The sequence below is a fragment of the Macrosteles quadrilineatus genome, unplaced genomic scaffold, assembly GCF_028750875.1.
Source record: "Macrosteles quadrilineatus isolate MER2022 unplaced genomic scaffold, UCM_ALF_1.0 Scaffold_1__1_contigs__length_201487025, whole genome shotgun sequence".
NCBI lineage: Eukaryota > Metazoa > Arthropoda > Insecta > Hemiptera > Cicadellidae > Macrosteles > Macrosteles quadrilineatus.
Genome location: NW_026542594.1, coordinates 199406760 through 199433070, shown reverse-complemented (window position 1 = coordinate 199433070; position 26311 = coordinate 199406760). Strand labels below are relative to the sequence as shown.

The 26311-nt window shown below is 36.7% G+C and overlaps 3 protein-coding genes across 3 annotated transcripts; 2 read left to right on the top strand and 1 right to left on the bottom strand.

Moving 5' to 3' along the window:
* Positions 1–240: 240 nt before the first annotated feature.
* On the bottom strand, positions 241–4425 carry LOC128983501 (uncharacterized). Its single transcript, XM_054402799.1, has 2 exons — positions 3732–4425; positions 241–584 (listed from the first exon to the last, which is right to left on the bottom strand). Exons 1-2 carry the CDS (start codon positions 4423–4425, stop codon positions 547–549), a joined length of 732 nt encoding a protein of 243 aa, XP_054258774.1. The 3' UTR covers positions 241–546.
* A 707-nt stretch (positions 4426–5132) lies between these two features.
* Positions 5133–11151, top strand: LOC128983500 (40S ribosomal protein S12, mitochondrial-like). The gene is made up of 3 exons (XM_054402798.1): positions 5133–5374; positions 9343–9471; positions 10770–11151. The coding sequence occupies exons 2-3, from the start codon at positions 9351–9353 to the stop codon at positions 11126–11128; spliced, it is 480 nt and encodes a 159-aa protein (XP_054258773.1). The 5' UTR covers positions 5133–5374; positions 9343–9350; the 3' UTR covers positions 11129–11151.
* A 3854-nt stretch (positions 11152–15005) lies between these two features.
* On the top strand, positions 15006–19722 carry LOC129003914 (zinc finger protein 511-like). The gene is made up of 4 exons (XM_054432257.1): positions 15006–15148; positions 15880–16081; positions 18437–18552; positions 19155–19722. The coding sequence occupies exons 1-4, from the start codon at positions 15006–15008 to the stop codon at positions 19402–19404; spliced, it is 711 nt and encodes a 236-aa protein (XP_054288232.1). The 3' UTR covers positions 19405–19722.
* Positions 19723–26311: the final 6589 nt, after the last annotated feature.

The window sequence follows — 26311 nt, the reverse complement described above, 5'->3', positions numbered from 1 at the left end:
TAGTTTCAGGTCCTATCTTAGGCCTCCTAAGTCCTATCCTGCATTTATCGCTAAGTTTAGCGGCAATTTTAATTCGAAACAGCGTGCGTCGCGTTTCTTCCTATCTCTCCCATGTTATAGCGGCGGCTTTTTGCCACTCTACGGCTCCCGCGTGCCCCTCTAGTGTTCTGCTAAACCTCAAATCAAATCAAATCAAATCAAATCATTTATTGTCCATAAACATATATATACAATGCATAGACAAAAGTCACCAATGTCAAAATAAAAGAAAAAAGAATACAATTTCAATATATATAAAACAATATTACCTCTTAGTGTACAAACCTGGGCTCAACTTAGATCACTCAAAATGTAGTTTTCCAAATTGTTATGCCGAATCGGTTAGATCTGAAATTTTTGATGAGTACGGTCTTTTTTTAACTAGCCAATTCTTCAGAGCAATTTTGAATTTAGTGCCTTCTAATTCCTTTATATTGTTTGGTAGGAGGTTGAAATAAATTGACCCCATCACAAAAGGACTTCGGCCAGTTTTGTTGAAATTCCTCCTCACACGGTGAAAATCATCCTTTCGTCTCGTGTCGTACCTGTGGATTTGACTATTTTTATTTGTGTGCTTTACATCATTTTTCACAAGCATAATTAATTGATAAATGTATAGACCATACAAAGTGAGGAGATTTAAATTAACAAAAATATCTTTACAAGACCTTTTGTACCATACTTTGGCTATCAGTCTGATTGCTCTTTTCTGGAGAACAAAAATTGTATGTAAATTACAGTCGGGAGAACTTCCCCAGAAAATAAGGCCATAAGACAAGAAAGGAAATATGACACCAAAATAAATTGTTTTTAACGTATCTGTATCTAAATAAAAAGATATTCTTCTGAGGAGGCTGATTCCACTTAAAAGTCTAGATCTTACATGAGATATATGATTCTTAAAAGTTAAGGTCTGATCTATATATAGTCCCAAAAACTTACAGCACTCTTTACTTTCAAAGATCACATCATCCTTAACTAAATCTATCAGAGGAATGCCCGTACTACTCAATCCGAAAACTACAATTTCTGTCTTATCTAGGTTGACTTTGAGATTAATATTTTCAAAATATGAGCTGGCTTTATGTACAAATTCGGCCATGCCCTGCTTGAGTTCATCAAAAGACTGAGCCCAGCATACACCTGACGTGTCGTCAGCATACATACTAATTTCAACCTTATTGATAGCAGGAAAATTACTAACATAGATATTATACAGATAAGGGCCCAAAATGGACCCTTGTGGGACTCCTGAAACAACATGTTTTTGTTCTGACATGACATTGTCCAATGACCAACCATTGTCATAAAAAATCTCTGTATACTGAATACGATTGGTTAAAAAGCTGCTAATCAACAATGTCAGCCAAGAAGGGAGGCCAATCTCAACTAACCTATTGACCAGGATTGCATGGTTGACCCTGTCAAAGGCTTTAGAGAGATCCAAACACACCCCAGCCACTTTACAACCACTATCCAACTTGTTCAAGGCAGTGTGGACAAATTCTGCAGCAGCCGAGGTAGTACTCCTACTCTCTCTAAAGCCGTGTTGGTATTCAGGTATTATGTCATGTTCAATAGTGAACTTTTTTAGGTGCTTAAGCATAAGTTTCTCCACAACCTTACTGAAAGTGGATGTCAAAGAGATGGGCCGATAATTGGAAACATTATCTTTCGGACCCTTCTTGTGCAATGGTTTTACAACAGTTAGTTTTAAAACATCGGGGAAAATACCACTAGCAACTGTATATTGTAACAAATGACACAAAATAGGAGCAAGTTCATATTTACAATCTTTCAAAAGCTTTGGAGAAAAGTCATCCCATCCACAAGATAGTTTGTTAGTAAGGCCGTTGATCAGCTGCAATGTTTCATCCAAGGTTACCACAGGGCACATAGGAGTCTCATCCCTACTATTTGGTTTCAACAGAGATGTGATTTGGCCTTTAGAACAACCCTCAAATGGGTTTACAAAAAAATCATTGAACAAGTTACTTACACATACAGGGCTATTTACAACAACATTTTCCTCATCTTTCAGAGAAATATTTACAAACTCATTTTTACTTACATTTGTCAACCTGAGATTATTGACCAGAGCCCAAGCACTTTTTGAAACATTCTGAGAGGAGTCTATCTTAGATTTTATTAAGCTAGCCTTCTCATTTCTTACCTCAAGTCTAAACTTGTTTTTGAGTTGCTTATAAGAATCCTTAAAAGCTAGATTGCCTGTTTGTTTGAAAAGGTATGATTGGTATAACATATCTTCCTTTAATTTCAAAGTTTCATTGCTTAACCTAACCTTATTGGACAACTTGTTACCATTGCTGTCACTATTTTTAACATTTACTTTGACCGATTTTTTTGGACAGATCCAATCAAGGTACCACTGCAGTGTACCAGCAAAATTTTCCCATTTAACATTTACATCATTAGAGGAATAAACATTCTCCCAACTTTCGGTATCTAGACACATTTTTAGGCTATTTACATTTTTATCAGAGAAACTTCTTTTAGAAGTTCTTCTTATGCTACTTTTAATATTTACATGAGATAGGCAGTCATCAAATACATCAATTACCTGACCAAAATGGTCAGAAATACCACCATCAACAACATAGGCTTCAAAGTTTTTGGCATTCGTAATAACATGGTCGATTGAACTACCAACCGAGTTATGTGCTAATCTAGTTGGAACAGTTGCAAGAACATCATCTAAATCATACACTTTTACCAGATCGCTGAAATCCATATAAAGCCTATTTGTACATAGTGAATTAATGTTCAAGTCACCCAAAATTACAATGTTTGCACGGTTACCTTTGTTTGGCCCATTAACTCTATTGAGAACAGCATCAAATCTCTGAAAGAAGTTGTCAAAGTTCCCGTTACCAGATCTGTAGATACCTAAAATTAGGATCACAAAATTTAAGATAACAAGTTTACCCATGACTAACTCGCAGTCTAGGTCGGCACAGTATTCATTAGTCCAGGGAATGGTAGAAACAAGGCTAGATATGTCAGAATGTGCATAGAGAACTATACCCCCACCCTTGTGATTCTTTCGGCAGAAAAATGATATCAGTTTATAATTATCGAATTTAAAGAGTTCCAAATCCTTATCTGTTCGCTGATGTTCACTTAAAATTAGGAAATGAGGCTGAACATCATACACAAAGTGCTCAACTGCATCAATTTTATTACCTAGTCCTTCGACATTCTGATGCAGAAGCCTAATGCAGGGGATTAATTCACTGGTTGACGAGTTGAATGATTCCCTAAAAAAACTCTACTAGGGTAAGTAGGATTGTTTACAACCTTAGCGGAGTCCTGTCTCTCGGGTACAGATCTAGGCTTGGCTAAAGGGCGCGGCCTATGACTGGGTTTCAGTACCTCAAATTCCTTGACAAACAACCCACTAGGCCAGAAGTCTGGGTTTAAGACCCGTTCGAAGTCCTTTTCGGGAACCTTAACTTTAAAGCTAGAGTAAAAGTCAAGCTTAGTCACAAGTTTTTCAGTTTTTAGGTTAGTAATTATGTTTTCATTTATTAAAAAACTATCGATTTCACCTGCGGTTGTTTCCGGAGCACATCTAGACACAAAAATACTTTTAACTCTTTCTGCAGCCTTAATGGTTGACTTCAACAAGTTTGAGCCTATAATTGTAGGTTTTACCCTTCTATCAAACTTACCCTTCCTTGTTTCAACTCTTGTAAATGTGTCACTAAAAATAGGTGCTGAGTTATTTATAACCTTCACATTTTCTGTTTGTTTTACTTTGGATTTACTCTTGGTCACAGAACTATAAGATCTGTTGCTAGGTGGAGAGACAAAAATGTTTGTTTCTTCATTGACGTGAGAAGGACAACTTTGAATATTGACAGATACTGGCTCTGGCTGATTGTCTACTATCAAAACAGAATCTTCTAATTTCCCAGTAGTACTTAGTTGATCTTTATTCAACAAATCGGAGGGGGAGAGAATCGCAGAAGTCAGATTTACTCCTCCCCTAAACTCATTAGTCCTAGGCCTATCCTGCGACAAAGGCTTCGTCAGTTGATCTAATTTATCTTTAATAGCAATGTTATCACTAACCACTTCTTTGACTACCGTAATTAGGTTTATCACCGTGGCGTGTAAGTCAATTAGGCTGTCAAAATCGCTGACTTTGGTAATAATCTTACCCAACCTCAATTCACAAGTATTACATGCCCACTTTGATTTTTCGGCGAGCTGAGACATTAGTACATATTCTTCATTATTGATATCAACGCACGCACAATGATACCATTTCTTACAGAAAAATTCGCATTCAACCGCGTCGTCAGAGTCTAAAACGACATTTTTACAAGCTGGACAAACTTGTACGTCTTTACCATTCGCCATTCCAATCCACTACTCCAACATAACACCTAACCTAACCTAACAATCACTCTCTCTTGAGGAATCCGAAAAATATAGGTTAAGTAAGCATTTAAATCTTCATAATTAATTCTTGCACGCAAAACATTTAGGCTAATTGTCAATACCTAATAACAAATCAGCTTCAGCACACTCACAAAACGTTAATTTTCATAATCATAAACACCTTTTCAAGCAGCTCAAGTCAAAAGTAAACAAACCTGGCTTCTCCGCAACACGTATATCTCTATTAGCGTGCCCTCTCCTTAATGTTTAATCCTTCTAGGTCCTATCCTGCATTTCTCTCTAAGGACCTTCAACATTCTTCCACTGGACTGTATTCTAAATATGTACTTCTTCAAAACAAAGAAATAAAATAGAGCAACAATAAATGGTGGATTAAAAAATAATAATAGGAGGAATGCATTAAAAGCAACAGTACCAGCTATCCTTAATTATTAGTAAATAACAATTTTCAGGAAGCAACTAAGAGAGGAATTCAGAAACAAACTTTAAAGTTGCATGGTACTATCAAAAATAAAAGCTAGCCTCTCTAGCAGAGTAAAAAAGTCAAGCAGTAGACAAAATGTTTTAATAGTTCTTGTTCTTCTTCTTCTTCTCATCTGGATCTCCTCCCTGCCCTCACCTCCATTCTCTTCACTTGCACTTCACTTACGTTCTACCATAGATAAATCATACTCCCTTAGGTTCTACACATTAGGGTTAAGTTTTCGTTTTAATTTTACTTCAATATATTTTCTGAACCAATCCAAAAGAAAACTTATACCTAACCTGATATTATTTATTTATCAACGACTTTGAAGTTTTAAACGTGCAGTGGAGTGTTGTTTTTGTAAAAAAGCTTGTTAAGGATTGTAACAGTGGAGGAAGAGGATATGACCACTCAGAAATCTTGAAACCAGAATTTCAGAAGGTAAGCTTTGCAATCGGCCTAGGCAACAAATACAAATCTCTAGCATTTATTTCCAATTTTGTTTTGAATTCGATAATAAATACTTTGAAAAAATAATAATTTGAAAGTGATAAACCTATATCCCTCCAAAGGTCCATAGTTTAGGCCTTAATGTCCACCTATTTTTGGCCCCTTTGCAAGGTTTTATTAAACACAGAGGATACGCGTCCGGTAACCAGACGTGGATTAGGCGTCCGGTAACCAGACATGGATTAGGCGTCCGGTAGGGGGTCCCGGGACGCCATTACCACAATGATACGATGTTCAGCCAGCAGTGTTCGTGGTGTAGTGGATAGAGTGCTCGACTGATATGCGAGAGGTCCCCGGTTCGTAACCCATCGGTAACTTTAACTTTTTGTCACAGATTTTGCTTTGAATGTAATTTCTTCTTAACTGTACATCTTTTGTTAGAATTTTTGGCATTTATAATTTTATGTTATGAAGAGAATTGAACCTTCATTTGATTTTTTCCACTATCAGCAAGTTTGGTTGGTTAGGTTAGGTTATGACAGTAACCTGCCGGACGCCTAATCCACGTCCGGTTACCGGACGCGTATCCTCTGCGTTTATTAAAACGGATCTGAGAAGCTTAAAACAATGTTAATTCTAATGTTCTATATACCATTTTGTTTGGAAAATCATGGGCTTCAATATTATATATAAAACATAAGGAACATTTTTTCAAAAAAAATTTTTAGGTAGGCCTAAGAAAAAATATAATTTCGAAAATTTTCAAAAAAAAATAAGTTCACGCTCAATGAAATTGTATACCCCTAAATTATAGGCCTATAAATATTTGAAAATAGCCACTTTGTTCTAAATTTAATGAGGATTACAAATATATAATCATATAGCGAGGTAAGTTATCAAATAAATAAGTTATGAGCGAAAAACGGATTTCAGTACATAGCGTTTAGCTAAGAATGCATAGCCTAACCATAGCTAGGAATCTGGCTGATAATTTACATCAATATCACTACCTACTTCTTCAGGATCATCAACCAGCACTTCAAAACCACTTAAATCTTCTTATAATGCACCACGTATATCACTACTTTTGATTTTTAACACTAAAACAATGATAAACATAATAAAACACATCAGTCATCGGTCCGAGGTTAAGTAACCTGTTTACTAATATGCACGTCAGCTGTCTGCTAACAATTACGATCGGCTCAGAGAACAAACAGCGCTTAGAGACAGACCTTTAGAAAGCTTAGAATCTAATGAAAAGAACGATACCTAACTCGATCCAGTTGAATCCGATTCAGTCAGTCATAGAGCCTTCGCCGTAAACGATGTTTGTGCGTCTTAAACTAGACGCGTAACCCTACACAAAGTGTGTTGTGCGTCTATTTTTTGACGCGTGACCCTCGGAGGGATATCGAACCAAAATCAACATTTCATTTAACTTAATCCGTTATTATATCACAGGTTCTCTGCGGAACCAATTTGGCCAATTTTACTTTGGAGTAATGTTTTTTTTTCTGTGTCACGTAACAAACCCCCCCCCCCCCCAACCAAACGGGAATAGTTTACTTCATCCCCTCCCCATTCACCGGGCTTAGTAGGCTAAGTCAGCCTATACACAAATAAATTAAACAACCTTTTGCTTTTACTCCCTAAATTTATAGAATTACCTTAATTACCTCCTTCGTCACCAAGACCAACGATGCTGGATAGGTTGTGTCAATACTATTTACATATTACTAAAAACAAAAACTTTTCTCTTTAGCCTAGATAAAACTTTTAGGTCATGGCGGTGGATGCACCCACACTTTCAAAAAAATCTTTCAGGCTATAATATGGCCTATCTTTTAGCCATGTCTTCAGGGCAGTGCTAAATTTAGGAGATAGGTTCTTCAGTGTTTGGGGTAGACTATTGTAGATCATGAGTGCCATGGTCGGGTATGAATTTTTTGTTTTTGAGTCTGCAGAAAGGGATATTTCGGTACTTGAGTATTAAACGGAGGCCACCATTACGAAACGCGCCACGGCACTTATAGAGGGTTAAATTGTTATAGATGTTGTAGTAGAACTATTCTAGTATTGTTGTGAGTCGAGCGTTATCAGATGAGTCATGTGCCTACTCGGAGAATCCCCTCCAAGTAGGCCAAGGTCAGGGTCGTTGACCGGAGCGCGCGCCATTACCTGTCATCGCCTGTCACTGTGTCTGGTCAGCTATATCAGTTATAAAATTAAACTATCATAACCTAACCTAACCAACCAAACTTGCTGATAGTGAAAACATCGAATGAAGGTTTACTAATAATCAGTATTATCATAGCTAAGTTAAGAAACTATAGGTTAGGTGGCCTCCGTTTAATACTCAAGTACCAATATTTCATTGTTACGCCTGGTTTGATGTGCATGTATGGTACTTCTTGTAGGGAAATTTAATAGGCTGCCTTTAACATGGACGGAACACAGAAGGATATATTGGTTATAGACTGTTAGGACTTTTGTTTTCATGAAGAGCGGCTTACAGTGATCCAGTCTCTTACTAAAAGTAATCACACGAATTGCCCTCTTCTGGAGTATGAGGATATCCTCACAAGCAGGCGCGTGTCCCCATAGCAGTAGACCATAGCTCAATACACTATGGAAGAGAGCGTGGTATATCACCAGCAAATAGTGTGGACTTATCATGTGGGTGAGTTTTCTAAGTAGCTAGGTGTACAACTCTTGAAAATCCACCAACTGGGTTTTCATTACAGCCTCCAGAACCTTACCAAACACAGGTATCAGCGAGATGGGCCTGTAGCTATTTAGGTCTGATGGTTCTCCCTTTTTGTACACAGGGACGGTACGGGCCATCTTTAATATGTCGGGAAAGACACCTACTCTCAGACATTGGTTGAGTATACTGGCTAGTGGCTCTGCGATTTCATTTACTATGGCCTTCAGGACTATTGTGGTCATATATATATATCTTGGCTTTTGGATGACTTAAGCCTGGACACAATCCTTATTATGTCCCTTTGGTCGATAGGTTGCCATTGTGTTAGGCTAATGGTTGGGGGTACCCGTCTTACATTAAGTGAGGGATCTTGGTTTGTTACGGGGATGGTGTTTAAGACACGCTCTACATTTCCCAGCAGAAAGCTATTAAAGTCATCCGGACTAGCATTACACCTTACAGTCTTGGATGTTGGTATGCCTCTAGATTCATTTACCAATGACCACGCAGCCTTGCAGAGGTTCATGGCAGATTCAATTTTTTTTACATTTTCCTGTTTTTTTAGCTAAATTGACCTTAAGTTTATAAGAGTTTAGAAAGGCGTTGGCCGTAATAGTCCAGGGTAGACTTCCATATCTGTTGGCACAAACACCTGAATGAAAATATTGATTATTCTATTGTTTCATTTGATATACGGTATCGTTTGGTTAGTTAGGTTAGGTTAACCTTACCTAACTAACCAAACGATATATCGAATAATCGATATTTTCATTCTGATGTTTGTGCCAACAGATACGAAAGTCTACCCATTGTCCAACATATTAGGCCTACCATAAAACAAAATTAGACTTGGTAAATATTTTAACAGAATTAACTTAGCTCAGCTGAGATCCAAATGCATCAAAAAGTTTACTTCAATTTAGCCAAGTTAACAACTTAAAAAGCAACAAGACCAAAATGATAATTTCATAGGCCTCTAGGCATATTGTGTATGGCCAAGGCTACTAAAATCAATCAAGACATGCACATCAAATTTATAGACATGGATGCGTGTAGGAAGAGTGTCTGCACTTCTATTTCTGTATTTCTATTAGGTGTGTAGGCTGAATATATACTTAGGCCTAATCCCTTTAGGTTTTAGGTAGCAGGAAGACCTTATTAAAAAGCTCAATCATATGGATTATTTGGTAAGCTACTAAGTAATCTGTAGACTATTGTGTTTACACAGGTGTGGCTTTTGTGATTTCAGGTTCCACTATGAATTTCATTCGTCAACATGTGTTAACAGTAGTGAAAAATATAATTTTGAGCCCTAAACCCTCCGTAGGACCAGTTTGTAATGCATTGACCACTCTTCCTCCTGTGTCACCATTACAAAGTAAGTAAATTCAAATTTGATTTCATCTCTTTGTTTCATGAACTCAACTGTTGACTGTATTTAAAAGTTATTTTCGGTTCTTTTCAGTCACTATCCCTCTACCTGTTTACAAGGGCATACCCACGATCAAAACTAGGGGGGGGGGGCAAGAGTGTCCTTGAAACAGGGGTCGCTGGTGGTGGCCCACCGGGGGTCCGGGGGTTTCCCCACGGGAAAAATTTAAAAACAATACGCTGAAATTAGCGTTGTTTACGCCATTTTGAGATAGAAATATGTCTCCAGCTTGTCAAAAATGTGTGTCGTAGGGATAGAAATGGAACGTTTAATAGAGCGATTGCAATGTTACTTTTGTATAGATAGTTGAAAAGTAGAAAAGGGAAGAACTGAGTGCACTGGGTCCACCCTTAAACGGATTAAGAAACAGAGTTGGTGTTTTTTTCTTTTCGATGATTTTTTTTTGTTATTATTTTAATAATTAAAATAAGTAGGCCTACGGTAATTAATGTTTCCGATATGATCAGTAGGCCTACTTTAGGCACAAATAACCAAAAGTTATACACAAATAACTACAACCAACTGAACTAAAGTATACATGGTGCTGACGACACACGACAGGATCCGCTTGTATGTGAACGGTCACACTAGGCCGCTGCGCCCACTACTCCAGCCGGCTTGTTAACCTGACACCGTAAGTGATTAACCGACCACGACACATGTCGTGTATATATATGAAAACTTCTTCACCCAATTGCTGGTTAAACGACACCCGACAGCTGTGTAAAACAGGCCTCAGGGTTAAATTCTACACATATTAGTATTAATAATTAACCAAAGTAGTTAGGCCTGCTTTGGTTTAGGCTAATTAACGCCAAAGATTGATTGTCTAATCAAAATTTTTAGCAAATTTTCCTTCACATAAACGTTTACAATTGAACTACTGTAGCAAAGCTGGGTAGGCCCTACACAGGTGAAATGGGCTGGTCAAATTCAATTAGAATCTTAGGCCTATATTGTCATTGGTTGTTTATAGAAACTTCTAATTGTATTTTAACAAGATTATTTTAATGTCACTATCCAGAATTTTGTACGATCATCCTCTACAAAATAATCATTTAATCATGGTGGGTTTTGAACTGGAATGCTTGATTTAAAATGTGAATTGTTTTGTTGTAAATGTGCTGTGATGAAACCAATTGTTTGTGTTGTGTTTGTTTATGTGTTATTTAGTGAAAAAACTTCAAACAAAATACCGTGCTGAACCATGTGTTTTGTGAATCACTCAAGTGTTTTGGTTGCAGTGTGGTGCCGCAACATGGCCTCGTTGCTAGGTATGCACAAGTCAGGCCCACACTTCAAGAAGAGGCCGAACAGAAACCCGCTCGGCTTTAACAAGCCCTTTGCCAAAGGTGTCGTTTTAAAAACGTTGGTCAAGAAGCCCAAGAAACCGAATTCGGCTAATCGAAAGTGCGTCTTGGTGCGGCTCTCTACTGGAAAGGAAATGGTCGCTTATGTTCCCGGTATAGGACACAATCTGCAAGAACACAATGTTGTGCTAGTGAGAGTAGGGCGTCTAAAGGACGTACCGGGGGTGAAGATTAAGTGCGTCAGGGGTAAATTTGATCTTGGACATGTAATCAAACAGTCGCCAACAAAGTAAATGTATGTATATATATTGTTAGAATTGAATATATTGCATTTAGATTTATCTGGGTTTCTTTTAATATTTCCAGTAGGCCCTTTAGTCTTAATGGTTATTAGTTTCCTGGTAGGTCTAAGTAAATTTGTTAAATGAAATAAAGACATTTAACAGCTAATTTAACTGTGTTTACACAAATTTGGAAATAAAATAGCATGGTTAGCATTTGAAAGTTTTTTAGATGTTTTGTCTCAAATATTTTACAAAGAAAATCTCCCTGAATTTGGAAAAAAATCTGACAAAAGTTGTGACTACTGTACCATTATACATAATACAGGGTGGGGCAGGGAATTATCCCTACTTTTAAGATTGCACTGTGAGTAGTGGGGGTGTGCTGGAGGAATGGGGTTAGGCTCAAATGAAGCTTTTGTTTTGGGAATTTCTAAGAATATCACTTTCAGTAGTAGACTTGGCTTGTTTGAGTGAGCAATGTGCTTTTGCACTCGAGATGTATTTTTTCAAAAATCTGTCTATTGTTGCTGTGCAGCTACCGTTGGCTGCAAACTTGTTATCGGGTGGCCTGTCGCAAAGCTGTTACAATTTGGTGTGGGTGAATTACTTTCGTGTTTTTGGTGGTGTATTGCGAAGGATATTTGGAGCTCAAAGAACCGTCCGGGGTTCTGAAAACATTGACCTTGTCAGAAGATCGATTTAGCAGTCACCTCAAAGTTCTGCTTGTAAGCATGCATCCGCGCTGGCGTTTTCTAGTCATACTGTGCCTCCTATTCTCCATGGGGACCTACACCTCCATCTATACAAGAGGGTAGTTGCTCATGAACTCACACAACGGGACTGGCAACAATGAATGCAGGCATGTGAAATCTTAAGTGCGGGACTACCTCATGCTGCTCGGGTTTTGTTTAGTGACGAGGCACACTTCCATATTTCTGGAGCGGTAAATAAGCATAATGTGCTCTATTGGAGTGATGCTGAGTCTAGGGTAGTTCAAGGGAAGACCCTCGATGCCTTAAAGGATGCAATTCACCTTGAATTTTGCCGCATTCCACAACAAATGCTTCACAAAGTTATTATGAACTCCAGAACCAGAATGCAGCAATGCATTTAAGATTAGGGACACCTCTTGCAGGATATGCTATTTAAAACCAAGTTAAGTTATATTAAAATAAACTCCCAGACGTGACCTTTTAATCTCAATAAAAAGTTTGGTTCTAACATTTTTGGTTGTCTTTAAATGTACCTTCAAAATTAGGGATACTTCCCTGCCCCACCCTGTACAAGCATCATACTGTATAAAAGCATACTTTTACCTAGGCTATATAGTTTGAAGGCACCCTCATTATATCAGGAGGCCATAAATTGAACTGTGACAGTTTTGGGCCTTAGCCGCCTTTACACGAGGCCAGTGGAACAGGCAGATTACTTGCTTCTAATGTATTTCATGTTACCTGAGGCAAGTAATCTGTCGTTTCCGTCTTATTATGCAGGCCATGCTTATAGTTCACATTTTCTTTAGACATTTTCTACATTACAAGCCAACTGCCTCATCCCATTGTAACACTAAGAAGACTTTGAAGGAGAACGAATTAATCCTAAAATCGTTGCCAGGAGGGAAATGATTCCACAAATAGCACTCACTATTTAAAACCTTTTCAACAAAATAATTTTTATGTTTATTTTCATATTTTAAAAAAATCATGAGAATAGTGTGGGGAAATTGAAAAGATTGGTTTTACTTTCAATATTTATCTTACAACCATGTATCCATCTTTAATACATTATTTTTAATTAAATGTAATAGAAAGAACATTCATGCTGTACAATAATCCGACAGTACTAGTATGTTTTACAAATCTATGCACCCTCCCTAAAAAAAAAAAAAAAAAACTAAACAAAACAATTGTAGTTATATTTTTATTTTATATCCTCCACTAAAATACAGATCCATTATGTTTTTTTTTTAGGCAGGTTGCCTTATGCTTTACTTATTAAGTTTGGAATAAAAAATTGAAACCAACAGGTTGCAACATGCAAAAACCAAAAAGGCATTGACAGTTATCTAGATTTAACGCCTTTATTATTTAGGCCTACTTGTACCCAGTGCTCGATTTGTAAAAAATGAGGTGCCAGTACTGTTACCTATTTAATGTGATTAGAACCTGTTTATGCCAATATTTTTATCTTTCTGAAAGAGAGGTACTGGAACTACGTTCCACCACACTACCCCCCAAAAATCGAGCACTGCTTGTACCTAATATTCCAGCATATGTTTTGACAAAATTTGTTAGTGTCTAATTTCTTTTGTTAACTCTGTATTTGTACATTTGATTCTTGAGAGTACTTTCTTCAATAAGTCCCCTTTTTTGTTTCCTTAATCTCAAGGTAATAAAAATATATATAATTTACTAGGCTCACATGTAATATGAATAAACATTTGTCATGTCGTATTTCTTGTGAGGCTCCTCAACCTTACAAAGAAATTATCAATATTTGTAAGACAACAATTAAATTAACCATATTTTGAGCCAAATAAAAGAATGTTTTAAAAGTACACAATCAACACAACACACACATTAACGTTAACTATAGGCTACTCTTCTAAAAATGTGCTTAAAATTCCTAGAATTTACTTCCAGAGCATCAATTGCAGAAAGTAATAGTTTTCACTTAGTATATTGTACACAATAATTAGTACTTACTGAATTATAGATGAAAAGTATGCATAATCTATTATTTGTTCCTTTAATAATTCATCAACAACATAGTATATAAAATTTAATTTGAAATTTTGCAATTTAAAAACAATACCATAATTTGTCCCAAAAATAGTATCACACATTTAATTACTCAGTGCTACTGTAGTGTACATACGCAGATCAATGAAACAGCTGATTACAAAGATTGTGTATAGTTGCTGAGAACCCATTGTTGTCACTGCTTAGAGTGGCGGAGATTTTTTTTAAAAACAGGAACAATGACAACTTTGCAAAGATAGATTTAGTGTGCTGCGGTTTTCTAAGTTTGATTCTATGATTGCCGTGCAACAGTATTTGGAAGTCTCTCACGCTTTTCCTTAAGTTTGTGTAATGCTGCACCACTTAACCTAACCTTTTTCACTCATTATTATTATTTTCTTCATGCATAATTACGAAATTAAAATGATTAAAAAAGTAAAACAACCAATTTTTAGCGGTTCGAAAAAAGTTAGTTTTTCAACATAAATAAAATAAATAGGGCCTGTTATTAATACATTTTACATGGGAGGAAGTGAAATTTAATTTGAACCTCTACAGGGCGATTCGTGATGCTCATGTTGAACTCTATTGAGCCCAAACCAAACTGTTTTTTTCTGCTGCCCATATGTAACCCTTTTTTATCTATTGGAATTAGTTTTGTCAAATATAAATGCTTAAAAGTGTAGCATTACTTTTGGTGTACACAGTACGGTATGTTATTTTTAAGGATGTATTTGTTGTAAACGAAGAAGTTAAAAATACTTGAATTCATCAGACCTTATGAGTAAGAGTTTTTTAATTCTTGTAAACCCAGTGGTTTGAACAAATAGGTAGTGTTTTTTCACATACATCTAAATATATCAAAATCCAAGCCCACACTGACTGACTCACTAATTCTGTAAGTTAACGACTAGCTAGAATGCTATAATTTAGTATGGTCAAAGGATAAAAATAGGAAAGTTAAATAGTTTTAAAAAGTATCTGGACTATCCAAAAGTTGTGTTCTTGAAATCAATTATTACTTAAAGCAAAGTATACCACGCCAAAACCATTTGTCATATTGACCAAAAATTTCACAATAAATACACTTGAACAAACTTTTTTTCAAGAAAGTAAATCTACATGATCCTACTTCTAGCACAATAATGGCTGACTTAAGACTAAAGAAACTGGGAGTTGGAAGAAGACTTTCGAATGACCCTCTCTTTGCAGAAGGGGACAGAGTGTGCCGCATGTTTCTACGTGAAGGCATCATCGATATTGACGATGAACAGCTGTGCCACCAAGTGTAAGTGCTTTGCATATTTGAAATTTATCTTGTCAACATTCAGTGAGCAAAGGCTGAAGCTTTAAAAAATGATTAGTGTGAAAAACTATCAATATGTAAAAGTGTGAAGAGCAAGATTGGAACGAGAATAGCTTCATAAACTTGAGAGAATGTTTCCAAGTTTTTGTCTTTTTCTGAAGGTATAGTTTCCATGGGGTGTGAAGGTTTCTTGTGTTTGAAGGAAGTAAATTGGTTGAAATTATTCTAGAGAGATATTTAGTTCAGAATTGTGTTTTTACACGTAAATTTCTTGTTCAAAGTTTTATTGCGGACATTTTCCATCACAATGGAAAAAACAATACACAACCTTTGAACAACATTAACTAACCATCACCAACCATGAACTTCAAACAAAGAAAAAATTTCTTATTGTCAATGAGAAAAAAAATCAACAACTATATTACTGTATTGCAAACTTAGTAAAAGATTCTGTCTGATAGTAATGGTTCAAGCCATACAGTTATAATAATTATCAGTTTTATTGTTGTGTGGTTACAATGTACGATTTTCATACTTATTTTTACAGAAAACAGTGCTTTGGGTACTGTAAGAAATAGTTATTTTTAGTTAGTATGCCTACTCTATAGACATTTTTGAGATAACTCCAACGTTCAGTTGTAAATTTTAACCGAACAACTGTAACTAATTAACTAACTAACTGTTGTTAATAGAACTTACACTTTTGTCTCCAGTGTGGCTGTGTTCCCATGTGACGTCCCAGGATGTAAGGAAACCTTTGCTTCTCTGATGGAGTTTGATATGCATTACAACTCGCGGCATCGCTACGCTTGCAGAGAGTGTAACAAACACTTACCCACCGGCCACTTGCTGGACCTACACATATCAGAAACACACGACTCGTTCTTCGCTGCTCAAGCGGAAAGAAAACCAATGGTAGGTACAAAAACCAATAAAATTGTATTTATTTTGTAAATTTTCACGAGTGTAAGTAAGTTAGGATATTAGGGTATACCATTTTTGAATTATATGTGTGCTAACAATAAGTTCTTAACGGTTTGAAGAATCCTTAGAGAAGAGACCTTTTTTTTCTAACGGGCCTCAGATCTGATGAAGATGTCCAGTGGTAGCAGCCCAAGAGCGACTTCTAGAGTAGCTGATGGACTGCTCATGAAGGCTCCAGTGGCCTGTAGCGTGCCGAGCCTTTGCATGCTTTCTAGCTTGGCTATGACAGTTACCTGATTCACCTTTGTCCACCAGACTAGTGAACCATAGGTAATCTGAGGCCTGACCACAGCCTCGTATAGCCAGAGTGCTATGTGGGGTTTAATTCCCCAGGTCCTCCTGGACGTCATGAGCGCCCATTTGGCCTTATGCAGCGCGTTATTCAGGTGGTTGTTTCACGTCCGCTTTTAGTCAAGTGTCAGTCCTTAATACTTGACTGCACTCGACACTCCCAGCTGAGTAGTGCCAATTTTCAGCCTGGAAAGAGAATCCAGGTTCTTTTTCCTGGTGAAAGGAACTACGACTGTCTTAGAAGGATTAATGTTGAGTCCTTCTCTGAGACACCATTGTTTAACACATTGTAGGTTGCCGTTCATGACGTCAGCTACAATTTTTGTGAATTTTCCTTGTACCATGAGGACTATGTCATCTGCATAGCCCTGGACAAAGATGCCCTTGCTGGTGAGTTCAGTTAAAAGACCGTCCACCACAAGGTTCCACAGTAAGAGTGAAAGTACACCTCCCTGTGGAGATCCTTTTGTGGGTGCGATCACATTTTTTTCACCAAGAAAGTCGGCTACGGTGCGTCTTGAGTTAAGCATAGACTCTGTCCATCTACACAGAGATTGCTCGAGTCCATGCTCACAAACTCCCCGCACCATTGCTCCGTATGTTACATTGTCGGAAGCTCCTTCAATGTCCATGAAGGTGCATAGGGCTATTTCCTTAGCAGCCAGGCTGTCCTCAATTCTGCTGACCAACTCGTGCAGAGCGGTTTCACAGGACTTGCCTGGCTGGTAGGCGTGTTGATTGCGATGAAGAGGTGTGTTGAGAAGTACACCCTTTCTTATGTGCCTCTCCACCAGCCTTTCCAAGGTCTTGTGGAGAAATTAGGAAAGACTGATAGGACGGAATGATTTAGCATCAGAGTAGTCTGCTTTTCCTCTTTTGGGAATGAAGACCACCCTGCTGAGACGCCAGGCCTGAGGGATATACCCGTAGGCCAAGCTCGCTCGGAAGAGTTCACATAGGAGGAGCTTGAGGGCATCCCGTCCTTGCTGTAGCATGGCTGGATAGATGCCATCTCCCCCGGGAGACTTAAATGGACCAAACTTATTGATTGCCCATTTAACTTTAGAGAGAGTGACAACCCTTCTGGCTGTATTCCAGCTTTCACGATCAGTTCTCGGCCAAGAACTTGTATTCGTGCAACCGGACACTCCTGTGTCGTCACTCTCAAAAATGCAACCAGGGAAGTGAGTCTCAAGGAGAAGTTTGAGACTTCCTCCAACCCCAGTGGAATATTGCCCTCCTGGTACCTTAAGAGATCCCAAGAGGAGGTTCGGTTTCTTCATCTTAAGACGACTAAGTTGCTCAGTGGCGTCATTAAGTGTCTCTGTGGAATTTGGTGGTTTAGGACTGCTTAAAAGCTCCTCTTCTCTTTCCAGTGTAGCTGGTGTGAGCGGGGATTCGTCCATAGTGGAAGTTCCTGGTTTTGAGAGCGTTAGAGCCTCCTGTGCTCTTGGTGCACTCGTTTCAAGAGCGGGGTCTTGCTCTGAGTGAGCTGACCCCTTAGGTGTGGGCGGTGCAACTTCTAGAGTTGCTCCGAGGTTTGGTTCTGGTTGAATTTTTTTATTTGTATCCATGGTGTTCCCACGAGAAGCAAGGGATATTGGAGGTCGAGTCCAGACAGAGCCCCGCATGTGCAGGTAAGGCTAATTACTCCAGGAGGTCGACCGGTGTCCTGGAGGCTCTGTACGCACCACCGCTGGGGAGCCCGGTGGCATTCACCTCTTCGGCACGGGTCGCATGACACCACTGAGGTTGGCTGAAACAAGAAGCAAAAGCGAAAGGAAAAGGAGAAGGGAAGAAGATTCTTCAATAGGAAAGCGAAGAAGAAAGAAGGGCCAGCAAAAAGAGGAAGTTAGCTGGCCATAGAACCCAGAACGGAAGAGGAGAGATCTGGGGGTTGGCTAGGGTACCTCGGGGTTGCCAGCCTACCAGAGGCCTCCCGTGTAGTTGACAGACAATGTGTCAGATTGCTGATACTGTTTATTTATTTTTCAGTACCAATGTTTTGTGGAAGAGTGCTCTGTTGTCTCCCAGGATGATGTTCAAAGAAGAAAGCACTGCATCGAAGTCCATAGCTTTCCTCCCGATTTCCGATTTGATCAGTCACGCAAGTAAGTGATTTTAGTATCTGTAAATGGCTAAGTAAATTGATTGATTTTAGATGCTGCAAGTAGACTTATCATCCTTTTTCCTAAAGTGACCCGACAAAGTGGGCTTCCTTGCACAGACTTTAGTACAGAAAGCCTTACTTTGGCACACACCAGTATTCCAACCAAACAACTCAAAACAGCGTGCTTTTATTTATGCACGTAATCTGTGTACGCTTGAAAATAAGCTGGCAGCACTTGAAGATATTACAACTACGATTAGCTGGTGCAGCGTTTCCCATTTTGTTCAATATTTTGATTCAACCTAACCCAAAAACAAGTTATGTAAGTGTTTGAAAGACTAATTTATATGATTTATAGTAACTGTAGGAAAAATATCATGTGTAACACGAGTCCGCCCACTAGTTACACAAATAACTATTGTACAACCCTAAGTCTTGTTGAGGTGTGGTTCATGTCGAGTCGACTTGAAATTTTCATTTTGTGATGTTGGCAATGTACTAAATTTACACCAGTCAAAGTCGTATCATGTCTAAATCGTTTATTTTTAAGAGAAATTTCATTCAAGGATAGTTCTATAATGCTTGTTTGTGTTTTTCTTTCAGAAAAGGAAACAAGAAAAACACCAATAAGAACAAAACGAGTGAACCTTGTGAGGAAGCCATGATGGTAGACGAAACCCAGGAAAAGAAACCTCAAAAAGGTAAACCAATAACGTTTGGTAGGGGAAAACAAGGGAAAATGTTTGTGAAACCTTGGCATGCAAAAGGGAAGGAACAGAAGACGACACCAAACGACAAAACTGAACAGAGTGAAATTTCTACATGTGAACTCATGGAAGCATTGCCATCTTAACGTGATAACAATCTTTGTTGGGAGAGTTAGTTTTTAAAGAGACTTAAATTATTTACTGGATCTATCAGTAAAAGTGTAGGTAGTAACTTTTTTCACGATTAGAGATAGGATTCAAGTATTTTTTAGGTAGAGCAAAATGGTATTTCGGAATCCAAGTTGTCCAGGAGATTTTCTTCTTATTTATGAATATTTATTATGAGAATGAATGTAACTTTTAATGCCAAGAAAATTAAAAATCTTAGGGTATTGATGACGACAATGTAATGTACTAAAATTGTTAGTGTTATTTAATAGTTTTAAGGACTAAATGTAAAATGTTTCTGTGTTAATGTATTATTTTCTGAGCTTGTTTAAATGCTTTAGATGACTAGACATAGTACAGGTAAAACTTTCCCAAGAAAAAAAAAAGTTAGTCCGTTCATGAAACTTGCAGGAAACATAGTACTTACCATTAGGTTTTGAAATCTGAAGAGTCCCTAGTCATTGTGGGGGTGGAAGTACAATTTTATAGGGGTTAAAGTTTGTGGGGGTAGTAATTTTGAATATATTTTTATTTATAGGATCCAAACAAGTGGGGTGTCATTTTCTATGTTTCTTAGGATGCAGAATCGAAAACAAGCATAACAAAATCAATACAACCGACAGTTTATGAGAAAAAGACAAATTTATTCATGAAAAAATATGACAAACTCATTAAGGGGAGCCAGGCCGATTTTTTTTTTATTTACACAAATTTTGTTTTCTGCTGATTTTTATTCTCCTTTTAATTCCCTTGCAAATGACATAACATTCATATGTTATTCAGATGTAAGCCTTTTGAAATAAATAAAACAAAACATCGCGACAGCTAGTTTTCATTCCACGTAACTTCAAAAGTGTAGGTAGTATACTCATGACATTTAAAAAAGTAAATTACGAGGAAAAGGTACAAAGCTGTTGAAAGTATCAAGAAGTAGGCTAGAGAAGCTAGAAGAAAAAGAATGCTCATGCAGAAAGTCGATGAAGAGGCACTATTATGATCCTCAATATAGAAAGGCCTATTTTATGATGAATATAGCTTGCGGCAGGTGCTACAGGTCTGTACCCTGTTTTCACCTCGTTTTCCGAAAGTTCAACTTATTATAACAAAGGTACACGTATCTCTGGAACTAAATGACCTAGAGACTTGAAATTTTTTATACATAATTGTTGTGTTATAAGTAACATTTAGACCCATTTTTATTACTGTCACATTGCTAGTTTTGAAGAAGAAAAATTAATGTCTCGTAAAATTTGTAAACATTTTTGTGTCTTACAAAAATTTTATTTCAATGTAACACTTAATTGAAAAATTCTGAAATTGGGTCTGTTTACACATAAAGGGCTGATAATTATAGTCTACAATTTTGAAAGCCATAACTTTACACCTTTTGAAGAAAAGTGTACCTAAAAATGGCAAATTTAACATTGGCGAGATAGGCCTTTCCCGCTCCCCAAGGTAAAATAATGCAGTTAATATCAATTACTATTTCACTCACTGATCAGGTATACAAATGTTTGGGCACTTCTAGACGGGGTAGGGAGTTGAAATTTGTCACACTTTTTGGTCTTGGGCCCAAAGCCCCGGGGGATTCCAAAAGGTCGCATTTTCAAATTTTAACCCCCTCTGAATTTCAAATTCCCACCCAATGTTATTCTTATGGTGATTAGCATTTAAAGTTACCGACTTTGGTATATCCATCTAGAAACGTGCTAGAGACCTGAAATTTAGCAACATTGTAAAACGTGATTTTAAATCAAAGTAAAACATTAAAAAAGTCACATTTTCAAATTTCAATCCCTAAAAATCCAAAATGGCGGTCACCTAAAAACCACAAAACCCTTTTTTCAAACGGTTAAAGCTTGAAAACGGCAAGAGCTAGAAATGTTTTGAAAGAATTTTCATGGGCAGAAATTAAATTTTCTACAAAATATTTTTGAGCTATTTTCAAAAATCCCATACCTTCAACTTTAAAAAAATTACCTACTTTAAAAATTTGGTAAATTTCTTTCAATTGTTTTACGGGTTTCGCTATTTTTTCATACATAAGTCTTTTTTTTTAGTAAATACTATTACTGCTTTGTATTCTCCTGTATTTTAAATTTCACACCCATTACATGTTTTCACAATTTTTTTTTTTTTTTAGTGGGTTATCCTGCATTCTGTTTTTGTAGAGTTATTGGTAACGGAGAAAATTAAAAAAAAACAGTAAATTTAAAATTCCCATGTTATTCTTATGGAGTATAATGTTAAATGTTGTAGCTTATTTGTTTATGGATATATTTTGATAAAACTTGGCAAATTTATAATATACTAAGCTATAATATTTTACAAAAAATACACTTTATTAGTTTCCTTGTAGCAGCAAACCTAGGTACTAATTAAACCTAATGTTTTTTAAATAGATTTAATAAAAAATCAATTCAGATGTATAGAAATTCGCTTAGTCGGCAGGTTTGCTGCGGCGGGGGCATTTCTCATAAAATGTCGGTTGTATTGACTTTATTAAGATTTTTTTCAATTCTACATCCTAAGAAGCATAGAAAATGACACACTACTTGTTTGGATACCATCAGAGGTGCCCATCCCCCCCAAACCCAGAGGCGCAATACCCCCCCCCCCAAGCCAAAGGAGTAGTCCCCCCCCAATTTATGCTGCCGTCTATTTAAACCTACCGTCCCCTCACCAATTTATCTGACAATTTTCCCTTTACCTCATAAAACAAGCATTTAAAGTATTTAGTAAACTTGAGCAGGTACGAAAAACAAACTTGCTGATAATCAAAATTAAATGTTTAATATGAAACGTCATTTAACAATACATCAATATAAATCTAACTAATGGACGAATTAGAAGTTTATTTTCAATTTACAATTCAGAATCTGTATTGTCAGCCAATATGTGTGCTCAGTATTGTTATAGACAACGTCTTCAAAACGTAAAACAATGTAGGCCTACTCAGTGAATTACTCTACATGTACTTCAACACAGTACTGTAACTGTACAATATATTAGGTGGCGTTAATTTTTACAGGGCTTAAGAATTCAAACAGCTTTAAGTGCATTAATAATACTTTGGCAAAAAGTATATTATTGTTTCACAATTATAGGCAGAGTCACGAAATAAGACAGACTTGTTGCTCGCCACTCCCAGGCTGCCTTCTACAAAAATCGCCGGGCAAAATACCCACAATATCTCTTAATAATTGCCACCAGTACAAAAGGTTTTTGTGACGAAGTAATCTTATAATTCATTTTGATAGCCCCAGGATTGCCTGTTATGACTAATAATGGTAGAAACGCATCTTGTCAGACAATCCGTTTGTACACAAAACACGAAACGATAGCAGATAGGCCTATCAATTCACGCGTGTATATATATATTGCCGCCGGCAGGACTGGAAGTAAACTGAATCAGGTAATGACGGAAAGACGTGGTCTCTGGATTGGTGTTTGTGTTATCAAAAGCTGAAATTGGACTAATTCTAGTGACGGAGGAGAGTGTTGAAAATATAATGGGATTTATGGATTTTTCCATTCAAAATTATTGACAATAATAACCAATTTATATGCTGGATGGTCTTGACATTCTACATTACTGCAGAAAAGGAAATTTATTAAATACTTTGAGGAGTTTGAAATATACATAAAACTATTGACAGCACAAAATTGTTTAGTGAAAACACACTCAATTAATTTTGAATCCCATTATATTTTCAATACTCTTCTCAGTCACTACAATAGTCCAATATCAGCTGTTGAAAACGCAGATGACAATTCAGAGACCACGTCGGTCCGTCATAACCTGAACCTGATTCAGTTTACTTTACTTACTTCTACTTCCAGTCCTGCCGACGGCAATGTACGAATAGACAGGCCTATCTGTAATCGTTTCGTGTTTTGTATTAAATGTTTGTCTTATTCTGACAATACCTCCAGAAGTGGATCTTTTTTAAATCCTGACGATGGTGGAGTTAAAGAACCACCAAAACATATGTAGCAAGTAAAATTTGACAATGGTATATAAAGGATTGCCTGGCAAGGTCCGTTTTTACCATTCTTAGAAGCTATCACGAAGCTATTACGAACAGCAAAATGTTGTTGGTGGTGATAGTGAGCTAACTTAGAAACACTTTTTCGGGCTGCTTATACAAAATTATACATTCATTATGACAGCTAGCAAAAAAATATCCCCCCCCCTCTGGGCACCCCTGGATACCATAAATAAAAATGTTCCCAAAAATCACTACCCCCAATTTTTAACCCCCCTAAAATGGTACTTCCACCCCCCCGCGCCAATCACTAGGGACTCATCAGATTTCAAAAACTAATGGTAAGTACTATGTTTCCTGCAAGTTTCATGAACAGACTAATTTTTATGTTTTCTACTAGTCTTTTGGTAGAATTTAACCTGTACTAACAATGTATATGCTTAAATTGTTAGTGTTTTTTAATAGTTTTAAAGATTACACCTTAAATATTTCTGGATTATTTTAATACTTTTTGAGCCTGTTTGAATGCTATTATGACTAGAACATGTTATGTGCTAATATTAAAAAAATGTTACAGTGTTTTAAGGATTAAAATGTTCTCTGTTAATTGAATACTTTCTGAGCATGTTTTTAGCGTTACACAAAAAATGCAATTAGATTGATTCATGTCCTATACATTTTACTAACTTAACACGTTTGCTACTGCAATAGTACGAAATTTTCCATTCACATGGACCAGCGACTCACATATGCGACGGCCGATTTCCACTCATAGACTGTCGTCGCATATATATGCTCTGTGTCTGAACTGCCCCAGCCGCAACAAACCTGCAGACTAAGGGAATAACAATTCACTGATTGGATTGTTATTAAAACATTTCTATAAACAAGACATATTTATTCCTCATAATAACGATTTAAGGAGTAATTAGATTTGCGGCCACAGGGAAGGTAAAAACAAAAGGTGTTTTTGAAATGTTGATAGTGTAGGATGAAACAAAAAAAACTCCAAATTTAATCAAAATACATCAATAAACAAGCGACCTATTTATAGGCTAGCAGTTTTCTTTTTACTCGTGAAAAATAACATGGGAATCTAAAATGTACAGTGTTTTGGATTTTTTACGTAACCTACAACAACACAATATACAATTCTAAGCTCTAAAAGATGGCTGTTATGAAAATTGAGCATTTCCATGTTTTAAGAGTAAAGATATTGAAAAACCAACAATGGAAATTTTGTAATCCCCAGAAGACACTGTTCCCATTACCCGATCTAGCTGGTTCGCAATCTCATTCAAATTTATCCACCCTACAACTTCAAGCCAAATTTCATCAAAATCGGACAGTATATAATTATATATAAAAATTTGAACGAAAATAGTGTTTTTATCATCTGCGGACTAAAAAACAAATACCCCCGCCGCAGCAAACCTGCAGACTAAGTGAATATCCATTTGTCTGATTGGATCTACACTAAAATGTCTACCTGTTTAAAAATATAACATTTATTTCCTATTTAAATAGAATTAGTTTAACAAGTACTTAGGTTTGCTGCATCAGGGGGGGGGGTAAAACTGTTTTTTTTATGTTAATAGTTAGTAAGGAATAAAAACATTTTCCAAATTTGATCAAAACGTGTTCCTAAACAAGCAAACTACAACAGTTTACTTGTTCTCCATAAGAATAACATGGGAATTTCAAATTTAAATTTTTTTGGAATTTTCTCCGTAACCATTAGGCGCATAATAACGCTTCAATATACTAAATTATTTGTTTTTTAAGCTCTACAAAATGGTTTGGAAAGAAATTGCTAAATTTTATGTTTTATAGGTCAAAAATGGGAAACCTATTTTTACCCCATAAAACCCCCATTCCCATAGTCCGACCATGCTGGTTCGCGAACTCGTTCGAATAAATGTAGGTTTACAGGTTCAAACCAAATTTCATCAAAATCGGATCATTTTTGCTCGAGTTATCGTGCTAACGGACATACACACACACACACACACACACACATATATATATATATGAATTTGAACGGATGGTGTTTTTGGCCTCTAGGGACCTCGAAACGAAAAAAGATCGGACCTGCGTCCAGGTCTTACCTTGAGTACTACGGTAATAGCTTATTCCCTATATGGGAAATTCGCTAAAAAGACAATAATTAATTGGTCTCGGGCTTAGGTTTTACCGAGCCAAATACATTAATTACTACTTACTTCCCTATAAGGAAATTTGCTAAACTAGCTATGCAAGCTGTGTAGCATGACAAAGCTAGCTTGTATACTTATCCATCAGTAGTAATCTTCTTCCCTCTGATGAATTTATGATGGCTCGCAAATTACAGAGCCGACTAAGCAATTCTGTAATGATTAATTTCCAAGCAAAACGTTTTCAAGATTACATTTTCCTCAACTGTCTTGTTTCAGGAATAAGTACGTATTTATCTCTCAATAATATATTAGTAGAAACATAAGGAAGTGATTTATGATTTTCAATACTCTGTACTCAATGATGTTTGGATAATAATGACTTCATTTCACCAATATAAAACAACAGCATTGTCCCAGTGTCCAGTATTTGTGAAAATCTTAACAGATAACAATGTAAAACGTATTCAAGTCCAAGGGAGTCCTTGTGGATTAAAACACAATATACAGTATAATGCTTTCAGTAGCTTCCTGATTGAAAGCCTTTTCGATTACTTAAAACGATGTTTGCCAGAATATTTATGTTGATTTAAAAAGTCCTAAGCTACAAAAGTAGGCCTACTTATGAAAAAATAACACATAAAAAAGAAATGACGGAAAAAAAGAAAATTAAGAAGGTTACTGTTGGTGTTGATAAAGAAAATTTAGTATACATAATATAAGAGATGACATTTTCTGTTATA